This window comes from Poecilia mexicana, unplaced genomic scaffold, assembly GCF_051168715.1.
Source record: "Poecilia mexicana isolate PSO_F unplaced genomic scaffold, ASM5116871v1 scaffold_7, whole genome shotgun sequence".
NCBI classification, from domain to species: Eukaryota; Metazoa; Chordata; class Actinopteri; order Cyprinodontiformes; family Poeciliidae; genus Poecilia; species Poecilia mexicana.
Window position 1 is genome coordinate 1,545,866 of NW_028263376.1, and position 20,045 is coordinate 1,565,910.

The window sequence follows — 20,045 nt, forward strand, 5'->3', positions numbered from 1 at the left end:
ATATTTATTACAAGGAAAGAAAAGGAGCCAAGCTTAGGAAATGAGGGCTTCCAACGCTCAGCTTCGCTCCCATTGGAGAGCACGCTTGTGTCCGTGACAGTCAGAAATATGGATTATGCTGAGAAATGACAATGATTGTAATCTCATGGATGTCTTTTGTCAAACACACAAAGCTCCTGGAAACCCCCTGTACTCCCCAATGCTGGTGGCGAATGCAGGCAAAATTAAAAATTTCACCTTCTCCATTGATTAGAATGAGCCACTCAGCGACAAGTGGCCCGTTGTTTAATTGGGGTGGAAACTGTCCTCGGGGTATGCATGTGGGGGGGTTACACATCTCTGCGTCCTTTTCTCTTCTTTCTTTTGGACTAATTTGTGAAAAGGTAAATATTCAAAGGGTTGCTGTGCAGCTGGGCCGATTAAAGCTGCTCAAGCATAGCATTGCAGAATGTGGGGTCCAAATGCAAAGCTTGTAATTCAATTCACGCCGCTCGCTGAAACGAGCGGTACGAGTCGACAACTGCGGTGCCGCATCCTTACCCAAGGGGTGTCAAGTAGTTCTTCAAACAACCGTGGTGGGCTTCTAAAAATGCGCCAGCAGCCACATGGATAAGATGGCCTGTCATTCATAATGCACTCCAGTGTATGGAGAGCATTCAGCGCTCTTCTGCTGCTGTTCGACAGATGTACTCTTCAATGTAGAAAAGAGAAAATGCTTTTGGCTAAATAAGCCTTTCATGTGTGTCCGCCTGCAGCTCTGAAGAACCCCTGCGCCGAGGTGACATGCAGCTTCGGCAGCACCTGCGTCCAATCATCGGACGGCCTGTCAGCTAAATGCATGTGCCCCCTCAGCTGCGATGACAAGCCCAATCAGATGGTGTGCGGCAGCGACGGGAAGGACTACCGTAACGAGTGTGAGCTCCACCAGCAAGCCTGCAAGAACCAGAAGAACATCCGGGTCCAATTCCACGGACCCTGCGGTGAGTCCTGTCCTCTTCTTCCTTTTCTCTTGGTATCATGTTTCCTATTGGTTGGTCAAAGTTAAAGATAATAAAAAAATGTGGCTACAATACCAGCCAGCCAGCTCTGTAGTGACTTTTGCATTTCACAACCTATTTTTGGGTATTCATACATGTTTACCTTTGTGGTCAAGGTAAATATGTATGTACCAAAACAAACAATGCTTGATTTGGTAGCCATGCTAAACCTGGCCTTTTCTGATGTTCATCCATTTGTTTCATAGAATCTAAATCCATAATGCATGAGATTTCTGTTAATGTAATTCAGATTACAGTTGCATATCTTTCTATTTGAGGAGATGAAACCATAAAAAAGGCATTTTTGCTTTATGATATACTCAAAACAGAAACAACAAGTTTCTCCTACTTTTTCCTATTTTCTTTGTTTACTCCCACCGCCTCTGTTGTTGTTTTCCCTCCTCGTAGTGCAGTTACGTCTGGCACACCTCAGCTAATTCTCATTTTTCTTTCAGATTGCTTTGCTTCACGCAGGCCTTCCTGTGGTGTGAATTGTTGTTTTCTCTAAGTAGGTCTTCAGAGCCGTTGTTATTGTCTGCTTCTTTTGCTCTTCCTTGTTATCATCTGGCAAGTGGTTGTTTACGCTTGACGCACTCAACTTTTACTTCCTTGGCAAAGCCAGATGGAGTGAAAGAACAACAGAAAGTAACTCTGTCTCACAGCAGCAGGAGCTGAAGCCGAGTGCTGGGTTGCCGAGAGATGGATGCGTAGATCCGCTGGCAGAAGGTTGGTCGTATAAATCGGGAGCGAGTCGCCCGTGTTTCCCTCAGAAGGGCCAAGGCTCAGGGGAGCAGATGGCCCTGATGCTTCTCTAAATCTCCCTGCAGCCATTTCATCTAAAACCTCAGGCCAAACCCATTTGATTTATCCACGCTGCTAGTTTTTGCGGCAACAAGCTATTCTTTTTGTAATTACCCTACTTGCTCAGCTAGAGAAAAGCATGGGTTCTGGAAGCAGTCCTTCTCAGTTAATGGGAGGTAATGGTCTTTCTCTCACATAATGGTCTGGCTGGCGGCTTAGGCACTGCGTCATGCAGAGACACTGCGTGAATTACAATAAAACCCTTGTTTACTCAGTTGCAAGTCTCTGCGAGCCTCTGCATTGTGCTGCTAGAAATCAATCCGAGTCCTGGCTGGTGGTCACCCTGCCTTTTTAACCAAACCAATCTGTCCTTCTCTTAAAATGCCCCGGCATTGTCATTCCTCGAGCCGCTGCCAAAGGTCTTTGGAAACCATTCCCTCTTATTTTTCTGCTACTCATTCTCTTTCTTCCTTTCCCGATGATCGGCTGTTTCAACCTTGGCATGTGTTGAACGACTCGCCCAGACTTGGCAGTGATTCAATGAGTTGCAGTTCCACATAAATCCTTTTGTCTTCCTGTATCCTGGAAGCATGGACAGCAGGATAAAGCCAGAGTTTCCACGAGGTAAAACCGTGGTCCTGCACATCATCAGGCCCATTTCATTATGATCCGTGTACTGATAAGGCAGAGGGAGGCCAGAGCGGGTTTCTCTGGAGGAAGGCATCTCATCAAGGCAATGGTCTCTTCATCTATTTGCTTGTCTTCTCTTCACATCCAAGGTCCTGGCCTGTCCTGCTCTCCTCCCCAGGGTCAGTGATATTATCTCTGAAGCACCACTGCTTTGTTTCCAACTTCCAACCCAACAAACATAAAACACAGAAATGTTTCTAACAGGACATTAAGCATTACAGTGATCCCTCGTTTTTCGCAGGGGTTGCATTCCAAAAATAACCCGCAATAAGTGAAACTCAAACAATTAATAACATTGCATTATTTTTATCTAATTCTGAGATGGTGCTAATGTTTAGAAAACATTATTGATGTTCTTATTGTGTTTTCACAAACAAAACCAAGGTGGGACAAATCTCAGTGTCTTTTAAAGTATCTCAGTTCAGTGTAGTTTTACTGCACAGATCAATTAGCCAGCTGATAAATCAGCACTAATTTCCTTCACGTTGGGTGATCAGTGATCAGCTGATACTTACACATGGAGCCAATCTGATCTACTGATCTTATCTACCTGAGCAAAGGTCTAAACATCAGGCTTGTGTCCTCTTCTGCTCTGGTTTGACTGTTAGCCCCATCCATCAGGTTAACACCCCCCATCAGGTTAACACCCCCCATCAAGTTAACACCCCCATCAGGTTAACAACCCCCATCGAGTTAACACCCCCCATCAGGTTAACAACCCCATCAGGTTAACACCCCCCATCAAGTTAACACCCTCCCATCAGGTTAACACCCCCCATCAGGTTAACAACCCCATCAGGTTAACAACCCCCATCGAGTTAACACCCCCCATCAGGTTAACAACCCCATCAGGGTAACACCCCCCATCAAGTTAACACCCCCCATCAAGTTAACACCCCCCATCAGGTTAACACCACCCATTGAGTTAACACCCCCCATCAGGTTAACAACCCCATCAGGTTAACACCCCCCATCAAGTTAACAACACCATCAGGGTAACACCCCCCATCAAGTTAACACCCCCCATCAGGTCAACACCCCCCATCAGGTTAACACCACCCATTGAGTTAACACCCCCCATCAGGTTAACAACCCCATCAGGTTAACACCCCCCATCAAGTTAACACCCCCCCATCAGGTTAACAACCCCCATCGAGTTAACACCCCCCATCGAGTTAACAACCCCATCAGGGTAACACCCCCCATCAAGTTAACACCCCCATCAGGTTAACACCCCCATCAGGTTAACACCCCCCATCGAGTTAACACCCCCCATCGAGTTAACACCCCCATCAGGTTAACACCACCCATTGAGTTAACACCCCCCATCAGGTTAACACCCCCCATCGAGTTAACAACCCCATCAGGGTAACACCCCCCATCAAGTTAACACCCCCATCAGGGTAACACCCCCAATCAAGTTAACACCCCCCATCAGGTCAACAACCCCCATCAGGTTAACACCACCCATTGAGTTAACACCCCCCATCAGGTTAACAACCCCCATCGAGTTAACACCCCCCATCAAGTTAACACCCCCCATCAGGTTAACACCACCCATTGAGTTAACACCCCCCATCAGGTTAACAACCCCCATCGAGTTAACACCCCCCATCGAGTTAACACCCCCCATCAGGTTAACACCACCCATTGAGTTAACACCCCCCATCAGGTTAACACCCCCCATCGAGTTAACACCCCCCATCAGGTTAACACCCCCCCATCAGGTTAACAACCCCATCAAGTTAACACCCCCCATCAGGTTAACAACCCCCATTGAGTTAACACCCCCCATCAGGTTAACAACCCCCATCGAGTTAACACCCCCCATCAGGTTAACAACCCCCATCAGGTTAACAACCCCCATCAGGTTAACAACCCCCATCGAGTTAACACCCCCCATCAGGTTAACAACCCCCATCAGGTTAACAACCCCCATCAGGTTAACACCACCCACCATGTCATGTCCAAACGTTTGCAGTAAAAATCATCAAGTCACCTCACTGTTGGCAACTCAGGGACTTTCTTTCTATATTTAGCGACATTTCAGATAAATTGGCCAAAATCAGAATTGGTAGGTCAGGTTTTTTGAAGATCAGCCAGAAAACTTATATCGGTGGATATGCCAAGGCCTTTCCTCTGGGTCTTTAACGTCCCTGTTTTAGACTTCTTCATTGGTGCTGATTGGAAGTGGAGGCAGCTGGCCAGTGTCTCCAGAATGACATCAAACCCAGTTTAAGAAGCCCATTCTTTCTGTCCCCCTGACACTCCTCTTTCTCTCTCTCTCTCTCACTCTCTCTCTGTTTCCTTGCCACTCTCTCCCCTTTCTCCTTCTCCTCCCCAACTAGTTATGATTTTTGTTAAATAAATCCCATTTTAAGTTATCCCATGCATTGCTTCCCTTTAATTTGTTATGGTTTAAGAGCCAGACCTTAACAATAGTTACATTTTAAACTGCAGTCCAGATTCCTTTAAAAAACACTGAAATATTCTCTAGCTTTGTGCTAATGGTTGATGCTAACAGTTATCTGTCAGGGATAATTTAATAATAATAAGGTTAATGGAGTGTGGTTGACTAGCCCAGGCCGCTGACTTTATTAGCCGAATCAATCAGGGAACAACTAGAGAACTACTTCCTGTCTTACTTCAAAATAAGAGTCTCAAATGTAGATACGACATAACAAGCTCAATGTAATATTTGGAGCCTTCACTAATGACTTGGACTAAAATAGTAAGCAGATATAGTGCTTTGTGAGACTGACTTTAATTAAGAAAAACCTGCAGTCTTAATATGGTGAGATTTTGTTCTATGAGATCTTATTCCATGTCATGAAATAAGATCTCATAGATCTTAATACAGGTCACATAACCTTAATATAGGCTATTTGTTAATAATTCAATAATAAGTTAATAAATCCAATAAATATATATGTTTTCATTTTCTTTGATATTTTCTTCTCTTCTTTGCTGCTTCCATGATACAAACATTCACTGAAACAGTCCCAGTTTGTTACAATGTAAGTTATTCAGATCTACTGATTGGATAGAGTTAAAGGTAGTATGACACTTGCTTACAGTCCTGCTAAAAATGGAGATGGAGTGCTGCCCCTTCCCCCACCTATTCCTGCCCACTGCCTGTGAGCTGGCTGTGCAAATCTCCTACAATTTATCATTAGAAAATTGCATTTGGTTTCTGATTATTGGCTGTGTGGGGATTAAAGATTAAATTAAGGTAGTGCTGTTTTAAAACTACAGTTGACACGGTTATGTTTAAATTTAATTTAATTTGTTTGATTGGGGCAGTGCACATTAATCAACATTACCATATTCATCACAGTGTAAACATGCACAATAGCTACATTTCATCCTTTGTCCAAAGAGAAGTAAGAACAAAAAACTAAGCACGTGGCTACACAAGTCACAGGACAGAACGCAGCACACACAGTTTTACTAAAACAAGTAAAACATCAACAAAAACAACTAACAGACAGAATCAGCATTAAAACAGGATGTAAGACCCTCTGCTGTAAGTTGTGACAGACTTTATGGATGGATAGGTAACTGCTTTTCTTTCAGCTAGTTTAGTTTCTTTTTAAAAACTGTGAAGGTTGAGCAGCGCAGCCCTCATTCTGACCAAAGAGCAGCAACATGATTTAATATGCTGATCAGTTACCATTAAAACCACTAATAAATACGGTCATTTAGATCGGAGTAGTTCTACTGGTCCATAACTAGCAGAGTCACTCTCAGTCTGCTGAGTATGTCAGTGCTGCCTTTGGGTCGGCAGCTGAAGTGTTTTGTCAGCAGTGGTGTATTGTAATGACTGTTGACATGCTAACCTGTTCCTGAATGTTTCCGCCTCCACAGACCCGTGTAAAGACAGCGAGAACAGCCTGAACACCATCTGCCGAGTCCAGGCCGTCACGCGCCAGCCCCAGCTCTACAAACCACCAGAGTCATGCCAACTAGAACCCGAGCCTCTGTGCGCCAGCGACGGCCACACCTATCCCAGCGAGTGCGCCATGACGGCCACCGGCGTGCAGAAGGGCATCAGCCTCAGGAAGATCCACGCTGGAGCGTGTGGAAAGTTGGGTAAGAGGAACAGCCTGAAACAGTCAGATTCATCAACTGGGCTTGCATGTCAGGACAAACCCTGCACTTATTTTGCTCATTTTTTTCTTTGTTAATCTCTGTGACGGAGTGTGAATCACCTCATGATGAACAAATGTTTACAAAGCCATTGTTGTAGGAGGAGAAAACAACTTTCAGCTTCACAAAAGCATTCATTTCCCCTCTGAACTTTTACACATTTCTAAACCTACAAGCTTTCATGCCATTTCATGTGGATTTATTTGATAGAAACAAAGTAGTAAATAATTATAAATTTAAAAAGCAGACTGCATTTGTTTTCAGGCTTCTCTGAGGTAATACTTTGTGAAAACAAATGTTCCTGTAATTACAGCTGCATGTTGTTTTAATAGCTATCAACATCAATTTCAACTATTATTTGGACTTAGATCTGAACTTTAACTAGGCCATTGTAAGGCATGAATGTGCTGTAATCTAAGCCCTTCCATTGTAGCTCCAGTTAATATTAATTTAACATAAATGATTGCATAGATTTTAACACAAAGATGGAAATAAAAAGCCTGTGAATAAAAACTTACATTAATAAAGTTGTTTCTGATGCTAGTCTACAGAGGTATCATAGTAAAGGGTCTGAGTAGAAATGCATATTCCTCTATTCAGACGTTAATTGTAACAGAAAAGTTTTCTTTCATCTTGTCTTTGTCTTGGTCTATCACATAAAATCACATTAAAGCTGCAGTTTGAAACTTTATAGTTATTTTCCCATATCTATTGAACCTCTTGTCGTGACAGTATAATATGAGAGACTATGTGTGATAAATTCGATCTCCTCCACCTCTTCCCAACTCTCCCAGAGCCGACAAGAAACAACCAATCAGAACCAGCAGCTAACAGATCCTGTTGTTGCATGAGGTTGATTGATAAGCCCCCCCCTCCTTGCTCTGATTGGTTGTTTTTGGTGAATTTCTTCAGACAGCAGTAGCAGCTCAGAGAGAAGATGGAGGAGATCGATGTTTTCACAGAATATCTCGCAACTGTCAACATGGTGAAAGTGTAAAAAAACTATATTTTTGTAAAAGTTACATGCTGCAGCTTTATATTTTGGCACAGTAAAGTGACAACGATGAAAGAGGTGCGCATACTTTGCCAGGCACAGTAAATCTGTCCTTCCCAAAGTTAAACTGAAGGTTGAAACTTTATGAGAAGAAGTTGGTGTGTTCCTGTGGCTGATTTGGAGGTAAATTAAGGTGAGGTCACGGGGTCTGCGCTGTATCTCAGCTGTATCACGGGCCTCCAGTCCTGCCTGATAAAAGCCTCCAGGGCTGTTATCTTTGCTATTAGAACACGGGGTTTAAGCCTCAGTCAACAAAGAGCTGTCAGCTTTTACTGTACGCCTGATAGCCATCGGAGGAAATCCAATTTCGCCGTTGTGTTTGTCAGCGCAGCCTCGCTGGGGAACTGCTGCACAGGTTTACAGCCATAACGTGCGGCAACACTAACACACTAAGACCTTATGATACCACCAGAGACAAGAATGGATCTAAGCACAGGGCGTCCTCTGGTTCAGGCTGTAACTGAAGGCTGATATCCAGATTTTGACATTCTATGCTTCCTGCGCTACCTGACAAGATGACGAAGCTGCAGGGCGCATAAACCTCAGCCACAGCAGATCTGCTGGCTCGTGTTTGTGTGACCAGGTTCACGCATGTAAGCAAGTGAATGAGTTATTTCCTCCAACCCCTTCCACGTTTGTGCTTCCCTGTTTTTCAAATAAAAGAATAATTCAATTTGAAACACAGATCCATGAAATCATATCCCAAAGCAAATTACAAATTGGTAACTAATGAAAATGGCCATTTCGCCTTGTAACCGTGACATTGCACATCCGTGTAGCCCTCGCACTCGGATAGAGTGGCGGCGTAATTAAATGTGGCATGACAGGCTTTTAAAGAAAAGAGGAGAAGGAATTGGATGGCTGTACAAATTTAATCCACTGATCAGGAGTGAAATAAACGTGGAAGTGTGGTGAGCGCCTCCAGAACAGAGGCCGCCCTTCAAATTGGATTTTCTCACTTCAGTAGCAAATGTGCCGTGTCACATTACCAGTATTCCTTCTGCTTCTCCTTATTCCTTCTGCAGATTCCTGCTAATATAATGGTCTGATTTTAATTTTAAACCCTAAAATTTTATTTTATGACTAATGGTTGGGGTTTTTGTGTCAAAGTTTTTTGGGAAACTTTATCTTCAAAGCTATAGAAGAACTTTGAGTTTAATGGTTTGGGGGACTTGGGTTGAATCATTTGTGTAGATAAAAGTTTTTATGAAACTGAGTTAGTCAGAGAGATAACACAGCATGAAAAATATTTAGTTCTCCAAACTAACCCAGTTTAAAAAGTTCCATCATTTCCGTCTGTCCATCCATCCATCTATTATATCATGTAATTTTATCATGATTTTATGTAGAAAGTCCAGATATGACATTGGTATTTTCTAGAATAAAATTTTTCTGCTACTAAAAGCCATCTGGTTCTTCATAAATGTCTTTAATCAGACTCACAGAACGGTCTCTGTGTTTTTTATTTGCTGCCTGTTATAAACAAAAGTTTTGGTTTCATGTTTTTATTGTATTTCTTTGGAAGGTTTGACCTCTGCTCCTGAAAGAGAAGCGTTTCCACACCCCACTGGTGACATCAGTCTATCCTGACATGTTATTACCGTTTGGATAAAAACTGATTTATTTCCCAGCGGTTCGGCCGCTCACACTGCTGGCAATGCTTCAACACTTCCCAGTTCTGAATATAGTTTTTTTTCTTTTTTGTGTCGTTGTCCTTTTCCTTTGCAGCTTTTAGTCCGTCACGCCACTGCCAGATCCAGCCTTATCAGCATCTGTACAGACTATATAACAAATCTGTAAAGAAAATAAACCAGAGAATGCAGAGCGTTTCCCAGTGGTCACCAATGGGGTTGAAAACCAGAAGCATTAAGTCCAGGTCACCAGAAGAAGTCAGTTTGCTCTGTTAGCGGTTCATTTCATCATTTTTTCTTTTGCTTCCAGAGGTGTGCAGAGAAGACTGCCAGTTCAACGCCGTGTGTGTGGTGGAGCAGAGCGGCGCCCGCTGCTCCTGTGATCCCATCGAGTGTGATGAGACCTACAAGCCGCTGTGCAGCATGGACGGGAGCACTTTCCCCAACAACTGCTTGCGCCGCAAGGCCGAGTGCCTCAGCAAGAGCCTGATCCGGACCAAGCAGCTGGGGCCCTGCGGTGAGTGAAGCCCACAGATGGCGAACATCACTTCCTGTGTTTCTGCTACCTGTTTTCCCGTCTGAATCTTCTGGGCGGGCTGCGGGTGTGACTGAACTTTCTGGAGCTCCTTAGCTTGACGATCTCCAGAGAGTGAAGGGTTCTGTACTATAAACTAGAATATATATGCATTCCCTAGAAAGTATCAGTGCCTTCACCTCTCATCCATCTCCTCATCCTGTCACGCTTCATTCGTTCAAACAAACCAAAACGCCACCTTCATGTTTCATTCATCCTCTTCCTCGCTCCGGTCTCCTCGTCTCTGTGTCTTGTCTAAAAGTATTCTTTCTTGTTTCAGTGCCTCAGTCTTGTCTTTGTTGTGTGTCTGCGTGGCCGGTCCTCTGGGCCGTAGGTGGACCACGGGGTCGACCTCATCAGGCGGACTCAGAGGGGTGAAGCCCTCCCCCTTGCTGCGTGGGGACCTAACAGCAGGGGGTCTCGTACTGTTTCCTTTTTTTCACCCCTCTCTCTCTTAGTCCATCTGCCTCCATGTGTTTGTCATTAATGTCTGTTCCTCTGTTTACCATCCTGTAAAGATGTGACCTGTGAGGTTGGAGAAGCCTTCCCTCCTCCTGCTCTCTCTCTCTGTGTTTCTTATTTCCTAAGAAGAGCTTTTTATTTTTTCTGCTGCTGCCTGCCTAACTGCCGCTCACCTCTGACCCTCTCATTGCTGCATGCTGTGGTGCGCATCAGCTCCTTACCTTGCTGTTGCCATACAGAGTCCTTTTCTTCATCACCAGCAATGTGTGATAAATGCGACCAGCTTACCCGATCGATGCAGAGCTCTTAGTTTTCTACCATTTGTGAACACAGATGTTTAGACCCACTGTGCCTGTGCAAAAAATAAAAAGCAGCCACAGATGAAAATAGCCAAAACTTTAACATTTAATTGAAATCTTTAATTACTCCCAGTAGCTCTGTGGCCATAAAAATGACAACTAACCTGCTCACTTCTACAAAAACAGAACAGGCGTTGCTATCTGAACAAATATAATGTTTTTGTCTGAGATGATAGATTACCAAAAGTATTCACTCACTCCTCCAAACCACTGACTTCAGCTGTTCCAGGCCCTGTGCAGACTGCTTCTTCAAACCTTTGTGGAAACAAATGGATTAAATTTCACAAACTGAAAGAATTCCAGCAGAATCAATAAAATACTTCCTAGTATTTCATATTTAACACCTTAAGAAAAATTAGATCAATTTACATATATTTTAACAATACCCTCCCCCCTCCTCCCCCTTTTTTAATATATACAGTTGTGAGTGGAAACTTTGTATTTGCGTGTTTCTGGGGTACCCATACACTTGACGCACCAGAGACATCCATTAACAGAGATGGACAATGAAGCTGCTTCTCTCTGCTCACTAGGGTTAATTTTGCTTCAAAAAACGATCTGATTGAAAAGTCTATTGTTGTGTGAATGTTGTGCTAAAGGAGCTGGCCTAGCAGTGAAGCAATTGAAGCCTGAAATAGCACCTCAATGCTAAACATGTAGCAGCTAATGCTAATGTCAGCGTCCACATTTCTAAAGAATGACTCATTTAACCAAGTTCCAGGAATGACTAGAAGGCTGAAATAAATATAAAAGCAATGAAAGCCTGTCACGATAAACAATAAATCAATTAATAGCATGATAAATTAAAATTATCGACCTTATTTTAATTGATCGGCTTTGTCGTTTCTTCCTGCCTTTTTCTTCCTATTGATGACACTGAATGAAAAAAGGCTCAACTCCGGTGTTCTCCACTGACCCTCCCTTCCTCATTTCCTTAGTGTAATGCTCAGCTCACACTATATCACACGTGAATTTAAAGTAAACGAACGCGGCTGAATAAATAACCTTATCATTATAACCTATTTATGTCACGTTAACGATAAACAGCTGAAAAGTTACCGGTTTATCAACTGCGGTAGCATTTTGGCTCCAACTCCTCTCTTTGTCATTTCTGTGGATATTCCTCTCATGAAATGTTGAATAAACATTCATGTTGTTTCCACATATCATCTCCGATGTCCGCTGGACTTCGGGTTGCGCCGTGTCAGGTGTTTGGGATTCCCCTTCATGCTTTCCACTCAGAAAGCACGAAGGGGAATCCGTACTTTCTGATTGACTACCTGTCACATTCAACAGGCTGCGTTCTCGCTCCCAGTTGGAGAACCCCCCCACCCCCCGTCGCTGATAAACTGGCCAAGACAATCCAACATGTTGAATATGCCTGATTTAGATCGGAGCGGACCGACTGGACCCGATCAGTCGTAACACACCACACACTCCGGGATGATCGGTTACGATTGTTGGACGTTCTAAGATTGTTGTAACGGGGAAATCGGGGCAAAAAAAATCGTGCAGTGTGAACTGGGCTTAAGAGAGGAGTGAACTATTGCATCAGATAGTGGGATGTGCCCATCTTCTCTATCTAAATCTATTAATTACTGAAGGGCAATATAGTATACATATTTCATAATCTGTACTTTTTTGGTTGAATGTAGTTTTTATTTCCACTTTGATTTTATGTTTAGTTTTTATTCAAGTGCATTTTTTGTTAATGGAGACAGCGAGTCAATTTTATTTTTGTTTTTGATTGTTTTATCAGTTCCAGTTTTTAGTGTTCTTTTGAAAATAGTGTTTTTTTGTTTGTTTGTTGTTGTTTTTTGCAGGACACCGCTTGCATTAAAATGTCATTAGCATTATATCAGTTTAAAATGGTCTTCAAACAATATTATCATTTATCGCAATATTTTTTGAGACAATCATCCAGCAAAATTTGTTATCATGACAGGCCTAATTTTGCATAAATCTGATAGTGGAATAACCTAAATAACAAAAAACAATACTTATCTTTGTTTTGTTTTTATTATTCCATAAATTATCCAAAAAAATATATTGTTATATGTTTTTTGGTTATTTAGTGTGGTGATTTGGACTTTGCTAGCTCGATCATCTTCCAGTTTCTTCTGAAAGTAAGATCAACTGTGTTACGTCTGGGTCCAAACATGTAATAAAGTTCCTCATGTTTGTAGTGTTTATTTCTAGCAAAGTTTCTTACTGGCTACATGTAGTGTCATTTTCCCTTTGTCAGAGTTAACACCTATTAAACACAGCAAAATAACACAGGAAAGACAAGAGAAAGTTAGATTCTGAATACTCGCGAGGAGAGAGAGATGTGCTTTCAGTTACAAATCTCCTGCTGCTCTGAAGCACATTTGCCTGCCCCTCTCTTTTTATTGTCTTTAGGATCCCTAATCACAGAGAGCGCTGTAACTCTAAAGGGAGGGGGAAAACACTTAATCACACAGTCACAGCGCCAAGATTATCGCTAACAACACAATCTATCTCACACTAGCTCATCTAGTTCCTGACCCAGGATCAAACAGGACAAGTTGTGAATCTTCACGGCGATGGTTTTATAGCTATCCAAGAGGTCAAAAGCAGGGCGTTCTGTGAAGAGCTGCTGTCACTGCTCTTCTTCAGAGAGGCCCTCTGAGAAAGGAAATCAGAGTGATTAACAACACAGAAACATTTCTTAAAAGATATGACTAAACAAATAAGAGTATGTAGCACCGGTATCACACGGCTAACTGCGCTACTGGACCAGTTCTAGGCTCTAAGGAGTGGGGAAGCAAGAATAACAACACCAGAGACCGCTGCTTTAAATGGAAAAAGCCGGCAATTTACTGAATGCAAAACACACATGAAACACAATACACAAAACCCCCCTAAAAAAAAGAAGAAAAAGAAAAGTGTATCACTTCTTTTTACTCATTATTTCACCTGGCTTATTTCAGTAAAACTAATCTAATTTAGTTAGACCAGTCTCTTTTTCCTAGGTTATTTTAGTCAAACTAATTTAAGTTAGTTAGACCAGTCTCCTTTTCTTAGGTTGCACCTATTTTAGGATTCCTATTTTTTCTCTGAGTTAACTCGTTTTTTTTTCTTTCACAGGTAAGGAAATACCCTCAAACAAATCAAAGTGGACCACAATTATTCAATTCACATTCAGAGACATAACACATGAAAATTTAAGCATGACACTTTAAACTCAAGTTCAAGTCCAAATGTGAGTTCAGGTTCTCAGTTCAATGAAAAGCTTCAGTTTTGATTCAGTCCAGAAAAATAATAATAATTTCACCAGTTCTTAAATCAGTTCTTAATCCTGTTCAGTTCGGTTTGAACTAGTTCCTGTAGTTCCTACCGCTCCGGCAGCGAATTATCATAGCAGGAGAGTCCCTCCCTGATATGATGGAGAAGATGAATTGAAGGTCTAGGTCTGGCTCGCCATCTTGAATCCCGTCTGTGAATGTGGGCGTCGCACACGGCAGACCAATCTTCGCTCCGACCGAGCTTCCAACCGAACAAAAAAACCTGACCTGTGTAACAGGCCACAAACACGACAAAACTCTTTTTAAATCCTTAAATTATACAAATAAATTCTTCTTCATAAACTCAACATATTAACTGGATAACCGTTTATACATTAACCTGATCACAGTTTATAACGTAGCATTTCTTGCAAACAGCTACGTCTTAAGCGTTAGCTTTCCGCCAAAAGGAAAAGTACAACACGGTGAATATGTAAGAAAATAAACACAAAACTCACCAAAACCGATGTAACTCAGTTCTCATAAAATCCCCGTCAGTTTCCGACCAGGTAAATTATGTCTTCTTAACTATAATATTAACTTTTTTTCCGTTAATCAATCAACTGCTCTTTTTCTCCGATTCCTCCTCTGCTCTCTCCCTCTGGTTTGTGCACCGCAGCGTCACCCAGGCGTCGCGTCTGTGACGCTGGTTCCTTAAAGGGGCAGCGACGTTATTCTCTGTTCAGACTTTTAATCCGCTATTTATTCTTATTTATGTCAGATTTTAACATGGGCAAGTATTTATTCCTATTTATTCAGATTTTAACTGAGCAGCTATTTATTCCTATTTGTCAGATTTTAACGTGGGTTACAAGTACATAAGGTAAGAACATTATAAAATTATAACAAATAGTTGATAATACTACAAAATACCTAACACCCTTTCAACATGTCTCACATCCAAGTGAGATGTGAGACATGTTTCTATCATTTGTCATAAAACGTTAGTCTTTCTGAGGAAGTTGCACTTTTACAACTAAAAAAAAAGAGATTGTTTACTTGGTGTCCTCAGGAGAAAGGACTTTACTGGAAAAGCATAGTTTGGAAAATATTTTTTTTTAACAGCACTTTGAGAAGGATGAGTAAATTTTATTATTCCCCGTCTCAAAGTTGGAGTCATCACCAGGTGGATTTGAGTGAATCCAGAATATGGCCGAGTTGAGAGCAACCCACAGGTCAGCAGAACTCCAGCAGAATTTGAATCCTGTTTCTGTTAGAGAATCTGTTATTGAATTTCCTTTAAATGTGGAGTGATTGATTTAATGAGCTTAGAGAGCTTCTGCCCTCTTTTGTGTTTACAGGTAAGTCATAGTAGACTAGTTAACTGTTTCTGCAGACTTCTGCAGTAATATTATCTGACTAGCTCAGTGTAGGGTGGGGGGCGGGGTATGGAAGAGGATTAGGACCACTAAGGAAATATAAACATTTTTTGTCAGAAGACTAAAGTCAGAATTCTGAGAAAAAAAGTCTAGTTTTGTTTTCAGTGGGCCTAATTGTCTTCTGTAGGGCGAATTACTTTTTTCCTTGTACATTGGTTTTATGCAGGTTATCTTTAACCAATAGCTTTTCTGTAATTTAGTGTAAATAAAATCTGTCAGGGAGTTGGTGCTTTTTGTATTTTTGTATTTGTTTGATTCTGAGTGTAAAATAATTAGCAGTAACAGGACATGGTTTGCATGGTTTTCCTGATGGGACCCAGTTCGCAGCTGCATTAGTCAAATAAATAGATATGTTTTAATAAAGTCACAGAAAGCCATTGAAAAATATTTTTTTTCTCTAATCACTTTCATCATGTGGGTAATCTCCTCTAGAATTGGAAGCATCCTAACACTAAAAGCTTCAGCTTCATGATGAATCTGCTGATGTTTTGTGGTGTCATATTACCTCAAACAGGAAGTTCACCCAGCAGACGCGCAGCACCATGTTTGTCTCTAAGAATTGGGTGTTTGCTTATTGTTGCGACAGCGGCGCCAAATGATCAGGGAGCACTGCTCCATCCTCAGGCAGATCGGGGCGTAGATGGAAACCAAAGTTATCTGCAGTCGTCAGGACCGGCAACAAGCACCACTCATCTGCATTATTTGGCTGCCTGAATGAATTAAAGAGTGAAAATGGCAGCGCCGGCACATGTATGTTGTCCCCTGTTTGATTATTTCTGCCAAATGATGTTTCAGTACCACTCTACCCTCATTTGTTTAGCCACTTTCTTCCTCTCCATTCATCCTTCCTGTATTTCTCAGCTGTCAGCAACTGCCAGTATGTTTCTGTAATGCATTTTTATTGACACTAGCTTATTTTTCAAAAAGCAGTGCAACAAACGACAAAGCTCCCTTCTCTTCCTGATATGCTTTTAATTAAACATCAAACGAGGCAGACGTCGGAGCCCGCTGAGGCTGGTAGAACATTCACACAGATGATATTCATGCAAAAGCGGAGGTGAGAGCATTCTGTAGATGTGCATTTGCAAACTCTCTTTTTCTTCCTTTTTGCTTGTCTTCTCCTCCTAAAAATAGTAGCCTGTTAGGACTCCATTAATACTGCACAGGGTTCATATGTCAGGAAATGCAGCGCTGTATTCAGTGGGAAACGTTCCTCTGTTTCCTGTGCTGAGCCTCTGTTCTCATAATGAATGGCGGCGATAGAAGATAACGACACAGTGACCCCTGTTTGATGGTACAATGTATGATTTCCGTTGTCCATTCATACTGTAATTTGAGCATGTGTTGGTCGGTGATGTTGTGTGTCGTGCATCAGGAATGACACAGAATCTCAGTTTACAGAGAGGAAAATGTCATCATTCATGGTAGACATGCTCCATATGGTGATGAAATGATAACCTTAATGAAGAAGAAAATGTTTGAATAAGAACGTCAGTGATAAAGTGTCGACTATACGCCTTCATGTATTTACTGAAAACTTTACAGGAAGTATAAACACAATGTGGACACAGCAGTCACACAGTCTGACTCAAAGCGCACAATGACAAATCAAATTAATGCAATAGGATACATCTAAACTCATGTCAGCATCCCTATCACTTCACCATTAGATGGTAGTAAAAAAACCATTTAAAGATACTTACTACATGGTTTTGTTATTTAAAAGCGAACTAATATTTATTTTTAAACTAATTATTAGCTTGACTATTATATATTGCTATATATTCAAGAGCTAAAAAATACACAACTAGTTAAATACTCATAACTAGTATTTCATTAGTTATGTCATGTCATGTTGACATAACTGTTAGCTAAAACATTGATGCATAGTTTTAAATAAGTGGGTCAAACGGAAACAAATGTTTGAAACTATTGGGCCTAAAATAAACACAGAATTGATTCAAAGCAGATTCCATTTTAGCATTAAGATCAAACTTCTATGTTTTTCTTATAAAGTAAAGCTAAGACTGAAAAGCTAATGTTAGCTTGGTCATTAGCCATGTTAGCCTTTAGTAACGAGTTGATGTTAATCCAAGTTAGCCGCCTGGTTGTTAGCTGGAAGTAGGCAGTGTACATTACCAGTAGCCATGGTAACACCTGCAGTTTGTAATAAGTAGTACAACAAGAACTAGCTTAGCCGCAGTATGAGTGTCTGTCTTTTCTGATGTCTGAATATTTACCAGGCAGCCAATGGACTTCTTATTGAAGAAAAATTGTCAAGGAATTTCTCTTTACTATCGTACATAGATGACTACAGGTCCTTCTCAAAAAATTTGCATATTGTGAGAAAGTTAATTATTTTCCATAATGTAATGATAAAAATTAAACTGTCATATATTTTAGATTCATTGCACACCAACTGAAATATTACAGGTGTTTTATCTTGGCATACAGCTCATGAAAACCCAAAATTCCTATCTCAAAAAATTAGCATATTTCATCCGACCAATAAAAGAAAAGTGTTTTAATACCAAAAATGTCAACCTTCAAATAGTTATGTTCAGTTATGCACTCAATACTTGATCGGGAATCCTTTTGCAGAAATGACTGCTTCAATGCGGCGTGGCATGGAGGCAATCAGGCTGTGGCACTGCTGAGGTGTTATGGAGGCCCAGGATGCTTCGATAGCGGCCTTAAGCTCATCCAGAGTTTTGGGTCTTGCATCTCTCAACTTTCTCTTCACAATATCCCACAGATTCTCTATGGGGTTCAGGTCAGGAGAGTTGGCAGGCCAATGAAGCACAGTAATACCATGGTCAGTAAACCATTTACCAGTGGTCTTGGCACTGTGAGCAGGTGCCAGGTTGTGCTGAAAAATGAAATCTTCATCTCCATAAAGCTTTTCAGCAGATAGAAGCATGCAGTGCTCCAAAATCTCCTGTTAGCTGCTGCATTGACCTGCCCTTGATAAAACACAGTGGACCAACACCAGCAGCTGACATGGCTCCCCAGACCATCACTGACTGTGGGTACTTGACACTGGACTTCTGGCATTTTGGCATTTCCTTCTCCCCAGTCTTCCTCCAGACTCTGGCACCTTGATTTCCGAATAAAATGCAAAATTTGCTTTCATCCGAAAAAAGTACTTTGGACCACTGAGCAACAGTCCAGTGCTGCTTCTCTGTAGCCCAGGTCAGGCGCTTCTGCTGCTGTTTCTGGTTCAAAGGTGGCTTGACCTTTGACCTGGGGAATGCAGCACCTGTAGCCCATTTCTTGCACACGCCTGTGCACAGTGGCTCTGGATGTTTCTACTCCAGACTCAGTCCACTGCTTCCACAGGTCCCCCAAGGTCTGGAATCGGCCCTTCTCCACAATCTTCCTCAGGGTCCGGTCACCTCTTCTCGTTCTGCAGCGTTTTCTGCCACACTTTTTCCTTCCCACAGACTTCCCATTGAGGTGCCTTGATACAGCACTCTGGGAACAGCCTATTCGTTCAGAAATTTCTTTCTGTGTCTTACCCTCTTGCTTGAGGATGTCAGTGATGGTCTTCTGGACAGCAGTCAGGTCAGCAGTCTTACCTATGATTGCAGTTTTGAGTAATGAACCAGGCTGGGAGTTTTTAAAAGCCTCAGGAATCTTTTGCAGGTGTTTAGAGTTACTTCGTTGATTCAGATGATGAGGTTAATTGCTCGTTCAAAGAACCTTTTCATGATATGCAAATTTTTTGAGACAGGATTTTTGGGTTGTCTTGAGCTGTATGCCAAAATCATCAGTATTAAACAATAAAAGACCTGAAATATTTCAGTTGGTGTGCAATGAATCTAAAATTTATGACAGTTTAATTTTTATCATTACATTATGGAAAATAATGAACTTCATTACAATATGCTAATTTTTTAGAAGGACCTGTATATGCCACGTTAAGGGAAAAATAACTGTAGGTACCCTGGTTCATAGTATAAATCCAAAGGCACACCCAGGCATAGTGTTTCCAGACGATGACATGTCTTGTTCCAGAATTTACAACAGTCCATGCTTAAACTCCAAACTAGAATTTCTTTGCTTCATCTGTGGTCGGTTTGTTCTTGAGAACAGTGTCAGGAGTTTACGAAAAGAAAAAGTTTGCTGCAAAAGAATTGCACATATTAAATTATCATGATCAGATAAATAATGATTTCTTTCTCTTTGTTCTCTCGTCTCATTGGCTCGAGTGCTGCATGTGACTGGATTGATCGATCACTCTGCCAACTGTCAAACGGATGAAATTCTCCTCATCTGACAGAGCTGTAAATCTCTTTTCACGTGGGTGACAGCATCTAATGTCATCCTTCTCCCTGTCTGGACTCAAACTCTCCAAGAGTGATGCAAGAACAAAGAGCACGTGAGCGCTGTCCTCCTCCGGAAAACGGTTTGATTGATATCTGAGTCTTTTCAATTTAGAGACGTAAACACCACATGGCATTTAGCCGATTAGCTGGTGTCCAGACAGAGAGAAGGCGAGCTGGTGAAGGACACCGCAGGATGTGAGTCACAGAGGGCCATACGTGTGCCTAGCTCCGGATGACGAGCTGTTCAAAGCTCTGTTTGTCATCATCAGACCAGAA

At 41.8% G+C, this 20,045-nt stretch overlaps 1 protein-coding gene and 1 long non-coding RNA gene across 3 annotated transcripts in view; one reads left to right on the forward strand and one right to left on the reverse strand.

Annotated features, from left to right (window-relative positions):
• The window catches only part of agrn (agrin), a 552,174-nt gene that overhangs the window by 380,193 nt on the left and 151,936 nt on the right, over positions 1-20,045 (forward strand). For both annotated transcript variants that reach the window (XM_088006847.1, XM_088006848.1), the window contains 3 exons: positions 756-980; positions 6,396-6,620; positions 9,673-9,879. In XM_088006847.1, coding sequence (XP_087862973.1) covers positions 756-980; positions 6,396-6,620; positions 9,673-9,879 — 657 coding nt within the window. The remainder of the gene's footprint in view (positions 1-755; positions 981-6,395; positions 6,621-9,672; positions 9,880-20,045) is intronic.
• Positions 13,840-14,733, reverse strand: LOC148158222 (uncharacterized). The gene is made up of 2 exons (XR_015763691.1): positions 14,521-14,733; positions 13,840-14,290 (listed from the first exon to the last, which is right to left on the reverse strand). It is a non-coding gene; the product is annotated as an uncharacterized LOC148158222 (long non-coding RNA).